This window comes from Osmerus mordax, unplaced genomic scaffold (assembly GCF_038355195.1).
Source record: "Osmerus mordax isolate fOsmMor3 unplaced genomic scaffold, fOsmMor3.pri Scaffold_115, whole genome shotgun sequence".
NCBI classification, from domain to species: domain Eukaryota; kingdom Metazoa; phylum Chordata; class Actinopteri; order Osmeriformes; family Osmeridae; genus Osmerus; species Osmerus mordax.
Window position 1 is genome coordinate 24583 of NW_027120427.1, and position 8498 is coordinate 33080.

An 8498-nucleotide genomic window follows, 5' to 3' on the forward strand; every position below is an offset into this window, starting at 1 on the left:
CTCTCTGCCTGCCTGCTTGCAGCCAGTCAGCCAGGCCCCCTCTCCACAGGCTCTTGAGAGCTTCTGAGAGGACCCTGCTCAGGATAATTGAACACATTCAGCGGAGCATTACTTAGCCGAGGGATTGGAAGCGTATGCAATGGGCAGCCCGTCTATTGTCTCACATGCTCAGTCCTCCAACAAGGAGATCATTTTGAGTAATTTAGTGTTTTTGTAATTACATTTTTGTGTGTGTGTGTTTACGTGTGTGTAAGTCTGTATGTGATGTATGGTTATTGGTATATTTCTGTGAGTAAGGGGGTGTGTGAGTAAGGGTGTGTGTGTGCTTAAGTGTTTGTGATGCAATTTGTGTTTGGATTTATGGTACAGAATGAGTGTGGAAAGCAGCGTCTAACGAGGCATGACGCTCCGCAGTGAAGCTAAACACCGTTCTGGCCTGAGGCAGGGATCAGTGGCCTTGTGCTCTTGTGGAAGATCGAACAAGGGAGGAGAAGGAGAGATGAAAGCAAGAGATGATGGGAACAGAGGAGAGGAATGTGTATCTCAGCTCTCCGGGGGAGATATGACAGAGCTGTGATAATTCACACCCCCAGTCACATTACTGACAGAACAACACAAATGAGCTGCTGTTGTTTTTGTCGGAGTTGTTTATGTTTATGAAATTAAACTTTTAAATGAAAATCAATGTTACCCAGGCACCACACATGTTATGCTCCTACCAGGGTTAATCTGGCCAATAAGAGATGCCGCTAACAGGGGAACCAGGGACCAGCAAATAAGGGCATGTGCACTGGGCGGGGGCTGACATTAACAGTCTTCCAATCACAGCAGCTTTACATGACGGCGCTGTGAACACCAGTGAACATTACTCAACGTTGCTCAATGGTAAGCAAAAACTGAAACATGCAGACGAAATATATATATATTTGTATATTTGCTGGTGTGAGTTAAACAGTCCAGGCTTTAGCTGGACTGCATTTCCCACAATCCACCTCTTCATCTTATTGTTCTTGCCATCGCTCTGTCCAATGACGAGTGCTCCCGCAGAGGTCATGTGACCTTGGTACTAGCTCTAGCTTACTCCAAACTACACTACCCAGCTACAGTGACAGAACTACAAAACATACTGAGGTACAGGAATGGACGACAGACCTAAACATCAAACTTTTATCTGACATCCAACGTTTTGACATCTCTGTACATAAGTGGGTATATCCAGTATATATATACTGTATATACAGAATATATATATATATTATTATATGTGTGTGTGTGTGTGTGGGGGGGGTATGTGCGTGTCTACCCTGATGTACTCAGATTTCCTTGTCTCCCAGTCTGCAGTCTCAGTTCCTTGTAGGACGGTCGTGGTCTGACGTTGTCGTATCATTGGTCGGACATTCTGAGCCCCCTCCCCTTCAGACAATTGGCTAATTGGCTCCACCCCTCAGATCAGAGGGACAGCAAGTTCTCTGGCTCCACTTCCTCCCAGGAAGTCTACTACCCTGTGTGACCCGGGGCTCTGAGCAGTGTGAGCTGGTGTCTGTGAGTCGAGGGGTCAGGGGTCAGACAGCGGACGACTGCTTGATGCTGTGGAAGCTGACACGTGTGGGCGAGGTGGGTATAGACATGGCCCGCGCCACGCGTGCCCGGATCGAGTGTTTATCCTGCCAGCGATGCCATCTCTTCCTCACCGCAGACCGTACCTGAGAGAGAGACATAGAGAGAGGAGAGAGAGAGAGAGAGAGAGAGAGAGAGAGAAAGAGGAGAGAGAGAGAGAGAGAGAGAGAGAGAGAGAGAGAGAGAGAGAGAGAGAGGAGAGAGAGAGAGAGAGAGAGAGAGAGAGAGAGAGAGAGAGGGGTGGAGAGATAGTGAGAAAAACTGATCTGGTGTTCACTAGCTGGCAGACTTGTGGTGAGGCCTGAGTAGCATGTGTTGGGTCAGCTCTGTGGGAGCTGCAGGCTTTATTAAGCTCTAGAGGGAGCAGCCTTAAACAGATCGAATAGAGTGAGGGGGCGAAGACTAAAGGGATGATGAGATGAAGGGATGAGTGCAGAGACGGAAGATGAAAGAAAGAGGAATTCCTTTCTGCTCTCTCTCCAAGCCCAGAAGACTTGTGCAACAAGAAGAAAGAAAGAAAGAAATGGATTAGTTTCATATGAATGACAACCAGGACCAAGGTTGTGACTTAAGTATTTCTGTGAAAATGTCTATGCATGCATAAGCAGTATGTGGTGTGAGGGTATGTGTGGGAATGCACTGTGTGTGTGTGTGGTTGTTTGCAGCGATTCCTCTCCAAACTCAAGTGAGATAATAGCTGGCAGGAAGAAATTTGGCATCCTAAACACACACACCCGCACACAGACGAAACAGCACATGAGAAATCTGTTGGATGAGATGACGTTTGGTATATTGGGGAGAACTCAGATCCCATTGCTGTTCCTCACATGTTACATTTACATTTAGTCATTTAGCAGACACCCTTATCCAGAGCGACTTACAGTAAGTACAGGGGACATTTCCCCCGAGGCAAGTAGGGTGAAGTGCCTTGCCCAAGGACACAACGTCAGTTGGCATGACCGGGGATCGAACTGGCAACCTTCGGATTACTAGTCCGACTCCCTCACCGCTCAGCCACCTGACTTATCTGGCTCTACATGTTCCTGTAGAGCCAGATAAAACATGAGCCAGTTAGACTGGATCCAAGCTGGATATGTACCATCTAGAACATCAGATGAATATTTAACCCAACACTTCACGCACGCATGACCAGAACCTAACCCTGGAGCTGGCCTATGACAGCTTCCCATAACTGTAGTGCCCTGCACAGCTAGCATCACTGTAGTGCCCTGCACAGCTTCCATTACTGTAGTGCCCTGCACAGCTAGCATTACTGACGTGCCCTGCAAAGCTAGCATTACTGTAGTGCCCTGCACAGCTAGCATTACTGACGTGCCCTGCACAGCTAGCATTACTGACGTGCCCTGCAAAGCTAGCATTACTGTAGTGCCCTGCACAGCTAGCATTACTGTAGTGCCCTGCACAGCTAGCATTACTGTAGTGCCCCTGCACAGCTAGCATTACTGACGTGCCCTGCAAAGCTAGCATTACTTAGTATGTGCCCCTGCAACAGCTAGCATTACTGTCGTGGCCTGCAAAGCTAGCATTACTGTAGTGCCCTGCACAGCTAGCATTACTGTAGTGCCCTGCACAGCTAGCATTACTGTAGTGCCCCTGCACAGCGGGCGTGGAGAGGGTTTCCCTCCTCACTTTTCAGATGCATGTCATGGAATGTTCTGTTATCCTCAAGAGTGCCTCCCAGTTGTGTGTGTGTGTGTGTGTCCATTGCTGAACTTACATCTCCCCATGTTGTTAAAGGTCAATGTCAGAGATTCATAAAGTGGAACGTGTGTGTGTGTGTGTGTGTGATGTCTGTGTGTGTGATGTGTGTGTGTGTGTGTGTGTGTGTGTGATGTCTGTGTGTGTGTGTGTGTGTGGAGGGGGGGGACATTTACAGACTAGTTTTTGTGGCACCTGGCCGTATCTAAGGAGCCTGACCGTATATAAGGAAGTGGAGCTCAACAACAACATAACTTTGGCATCAAGGAGGCTGAGCCTGTGTACACCACAGGCTAAAGATACACAACCTCTTACACACACACACAAGCACTCATGCACACACATGCACGTGCACACACACACACACATTCAGCATTTCTTTGGTTGCTACTACAGATATCATTGACATTTACATTTTATCCAGAGCGACTTACAGTAAGTACAGGGACATTCCCCCGAGGGCAAGTAGGATGAAGTGCCTTGCCAAGGACACAACGTAATTTTACACGGCCGGAATCGAACCGGCAACCTTCTGATTAATAGCCCCGATTCCCTAACTGCTCAGCCATCTGTCCTCCTGGACCCCCTGGATATCAGAACGAAGTAACGTCCAGAGTGGATAATGACTCTCCGTGTGTGTGCTGTGTGCGTGTCGGGTCAGGGGTTGAATTGAGTGTAGAGCGATTGAAGGGCACCTTACCAGAAGCCCCTGGGGCTGGTCCATGTTTTGGCCGGTCCGCGTAGTGTTTTAAAGGGCATGTTCACACACACCACTATTGCTTGGCTCACAGCTGAATATTTTATGACTGGGGCTGTACAAGAAGGCTGCTGGGGGTGGGGGTGGGGGGGAGATGGAGAGGGGGTGGGGAGATGGAGAGGGGGTGGGGTGGGGTCGAGGAGAGGGGGTGGGGTGGGGGGAGATGGAGAGGGGGTGGGGGGAGATTTGGTGGGGTGGAGGGTAGATGGGGAGATGGAGAGGGGGTGGGGTGGAGGGAGATGGGGTGGGGGTGGGGTGGAGGGAGTTGGAGAGGGGGTGGGGTGGAGGGAGATGGAGAGGGGGTGGGGTGGAGGGAGGAGGGGGTGGGGTGGGGGGATGGAGAGGAGGTGGGGGGGGGAGAGGGGTGGGGGGTGGGGGAGGGGAGAGGAGTGGGTGGGTGGGAGATGGGGTTGGGTGGAGGGAGATGGAGAGGGGGTGGGGTGGAGGGAGATGGAGAGGGGGTGGGGTGGAGGGAGATGGGGTGGGGGTGGGGTGGAGGGAGATGGAGAGGGGGGTGGGGTGGGGGGAGATGGATGAGGGGGTGGGGTGGGGGGAGATGGAGAGGGGGTGGGGGTGGGAGGGAGATGGAGAGGGGGTTGGGTGGAGGGAGATGGGGTGGGGTGGAGGGAGATGGAGAGGGGGTGGGGTGGAGGGAGATGGAGAGAGGGGGTGGGGTGGGGGAGATGGAGAGGGGGTGGGGTGGAGGGAGATGGGGTGGGGGTGGGGTGGAGGGAGATGGAGAGGGGGTGGGGTGGAGGGAGATGGGGTGGGGGTGGGGTGGAGGGAGATGGAGAGGGGGTGGGGTGGGGAGATGGAGAGGGGGTGGGGTGGAGGGAGATGGGGTGGGGGTGGGGTGGAGGGAGATGGAGAGGGGGTGGGGTGGAGGGAGATGGAGAGGGGGTGGGTGGAGGGAGATGGGGTGGGGTGGGGGAGATGGAGAGGGGGTGGGGTGGAGGGAGATGGAGAGGGGGTGGGGTGGAGGGAGATGGAGAGGGGGTGGGGTGGAGGGAGATGGGGTGGGGTGGATGGAGATGGAGATGGAGAGGGGGTGGGGTGGAGGGAGATGGAGAGGGGGTGGGGTGGGGGTAGAAGAGGTGGTTGAATCGATCCACCTGTCTTGAATGAAAATCTGCTTCTATTGGCTATCTGCTCCCACTTATTAACTCATGTATATCAATTCCAAGGTAATTAGTTTAGACTGCAAAGCAAACAAAAAGGACCTGTTTCCAATAGCCTCCAGGAATAGGTAGAGGAGGGGGGAGAGGATGGAGGAGAGAAGAGGAGGAGAGGAAGGAGGAGAGAATGAGAGGAGAGGAAGGAGGAGAGAATGAGAGGAGAGAAGGAGGAGAGGAAGGAGGAGAGAAGGAGAGGAGAGGAAGGAGGAGAGAAGGAGAGGAGAGGAAGGAGGAGAGAAGGAGAGGGGTGATGAGCAGAGCAGAAGAGGTGCGGGAGAAGAAAGGGGGATGGAAAGAAGGAAAGAAAGGAAGGGGGAGGTGGATGCCAGGAATACAAAATGAGGAGGAAAGGAGAAAGAAAACTTGTTGAAGGCAGCGTGAAGGATCAGGTACTTACCTCGCTGTTTAGGAAACAGTAGAACACTGACACGAAAAAACCCTGAGGGGGAGAGAGAGAGGGAAGAAAGAGAGAGAGGGAGAGAGAGGTAGAGAGAGAGAGAGAGAGAGAGGGGGGGGAGAGAGGTAGAGAGAGAGAAGGAAAAGAGGAGTGTGACAGTAAAGATAGTTGTTTATAAAAATGCAGGTCCAAAACAAGGTCATTCTGGACAATAACAAATCCATAGCTCTGTAGTCACTGGCTTCAGGCAAGGAGAGAAGAAGCCAGGAAAGTTTAGCAGTACACTGGCGTAACTATAATAAGACCGCCATGGACGTTTAACATCGGCTCAATGTACGGCATTCATGGCAACATTTGTTAAGCGGCCATGTGTTTTGTGTAGCAAAGTGGCTAGAAAAGTTAGCATCTGTCCAGTGTATTTCCTACCGGAGCTAGCAGTGCATGCTAACCTGAAAAGACTCCAGGAATGAGTTGAAGTAGATGAACACGATCTGAGCAAGCTCGTCGTCTCCTCCGGGGTTGACGAAGAACAGCATGTAGGGTGATGCCCAGCAGGGGCAGCAGCACCAGGGTGGCCTTCACCGCTTTCCTGGAGGAGCCACTGCGTTAGCACACACGGAGGAACACCAGCGCTCCTCACATTGCTGTCATCTGCTGGGGCTGGGTTCTAAGACTGGTTCTATGTTGGGTTCTTGCTGCTGGTGAGCTAAGGTTTGGGTTAGGCACCTGTACTGGATGGGCTAAGGTTAGGCACCTGTACTGGATGGGCTAAGGTTAGGCACCTGTACTGGATGGGCTAAGGTTAGGCACCTGTACTGGATGGTCTCTGAGGTGGTGGAAGCTCTCAGCTTGGTCATCAGGATCCTCACGATGTTGAAGAGAAAGATGAAGTTGATCTGGAAGAGGGGAGGGGAGGGGAGGGGAGAGGAGGAGGGGAGGGGAGGGAGAAGGCGAGGAGGGGAGAGTGAGGAGAAGAGAGCAACAGAGGGTAGAGGAAGAGAGGAGAGAGAGGGAGAAAGTAAGACATCTGGCTTTATTACGTCACAGCTGTGCTACAAAAAGGAACACTGTTTCAGTTGTTGCTTAAATGATTGTCCTGGCTCTTTTCTCTGTGTGCGTAGCTTCGAAACAGGCCTTGTTATTATCTGACTGTGTTGCAACTCAGTCACACTTACCAGATTATAAATCATGAAAAACATGAACTGAACACAAGTTGTACTGTGTTTCAGTGCAGTTACAGCAGTGTAGTATAGTTTAGTTACTGGATTGTAGTATTGTAGTATAGTGTAATTCAAGGAAAGTGTGGTATAGTGCTAGCATAGTGTAGTGTGTGTAGTATAGTGCAGTATAGTATGGGGTAGTGTAGTGTAGTATAGAGTAGTATAGAGTAATATAGTATAGTGTAGTATAGTGTGGTGCTAGTGTAGTTTACCAGAAGAACCAGGATCATTGGACCCTGGTAGATGTAGTCCGTATAGACACCAGCTCTCTTCCCAAACCAGCATCTGAACCAGCCAATCACACACACACTAGACACACTTGTCAGCCAATCAAACAGGCCAGTGGCAGCAAGCCAACCAATAACTTTGGTCAATTATTCTGCTCCCTGATGAATCTGAGTGCTCTGAATCCGAGCCAGTCAGATGAGAATGCAGTGGGCGTGCGAGTCTGGCTGGCAGTGCAGGAGAGGGAGAGGGAGCGGAAGGTTTAAGCGTCCTGAGAACAGGAGCAGCTAAATAACACACCTCTCCTTGCAGAGAAAACAAAAAGATGAAAAAATGAAGGATGAACCAGAAGGATGAGTAAATGAGAGGTTCTCAGGGGGCCGAGCTGCTTCACATCTGCTAAGTCTACAGTCTGAGGAGGGGGAGGAGGAGAAGGAGGAGGGGTGGAGGAGGAGAAGGAGGGGTGGAGGAGGAGGAGGAGGTGTGGAGGAGAGGAGGGGTGGGAGGAGAGGAGTGGTGAGGAGGGGTGGAGGAGAGGAGGGGTGGGGTGGAGGAGAGGAGGGAAGAGGAGGGGTGGAGGAGAGGAGCAGGAGGAGGGGTGGAGGAGAGGAGGGGTGGAGGAGAGGGGCAGGAGGAGGAGGAGGGGTGGAGGAGAGGAGGAGGGGTGGAGGAGAGGAGGGGGTGGAGGAGAGGAGCAGGGAGGAGGAGGGGTGGAGGAGAGGAGGGGTGGAGGAGAGGAGCTGGAGGAGGAGGGGGGTGGAGGAGAGGAGGGGTGGAGGAGAGGAAGGAGGGGAGAGGGAGGGGGGAGGGGGGTGGAGGAGAGGAGGGGTGGAGGATGGAGGAGGAGCAGGGACCTGGGAAAACAAGATGTCGTCCGCCATTTTGGAACCTGTACAGCGATTACAGGTTGGTTTGGTAACCAACAGCATGCTAAGTGTTTCGAGCTGTCTGGTTGTCTTGTTGACAAGGGAGAGTTGTTGGGAGGGACACTGATGATGGTGCCCCAGATGCAGAGGAATCAATATGGATGCTGTGCCCATCACTCATGACTAGGACCCAGCCAAGGGAACCATCGATTAGTTAATGACCCAGGAGGACGTAGAGATGCCACATGATTGGGTTGAACAACATGAATCGGTCATCATCAGATGATGATGATGAATGATGATGATGATGATGATGATGAGAGAGCAGAGAGAGAGAGAGAGAGAGAGAGAGAGAGAGAGAGAGAGAGAGAGAGAGAGAGAGAGAGAGAGAAAGCCTTGAGACGTGTGGAGACAGAGGAAGTAGAAGCCATCTTACTTCTCGTTGTCGTAGTACAGTTTGCCGATGGCCCAGGCCACGATGATGGGGCAGAGGGATTACCTGGAAGAAAACAGCTGTTACCA

General features: G+C 51.9%; 1 protein-coding gene across 1 annotated transcript; it reads right to left on the reverse strand.

Moving 5' to 3' along the window:
* Positions 1-1562: 1562 nt before the first annotated feature.
* LOC136939106 (corticotropin-releasing factor receptor 1-like) lies at positions 1563-8468 on the reverse strand (the record flags this gene model as incomplete). Its single annotated transcript, XM_067231975.1, is given in 7 exon segments — positions 1563-1703; positions 5666-5707; positions 6115-6204; positions 6206-6254; positions 6476-6561; positions 7098-7170; positions 8413-8468. Coding segments are annotated over 7 exon segments (537 nt in total), but the record flags the coding sequence as incomplete, so codon positions are not given.
* Between the last annotated feature and the right edge of the window lie 30 nt (positions 8469-8498).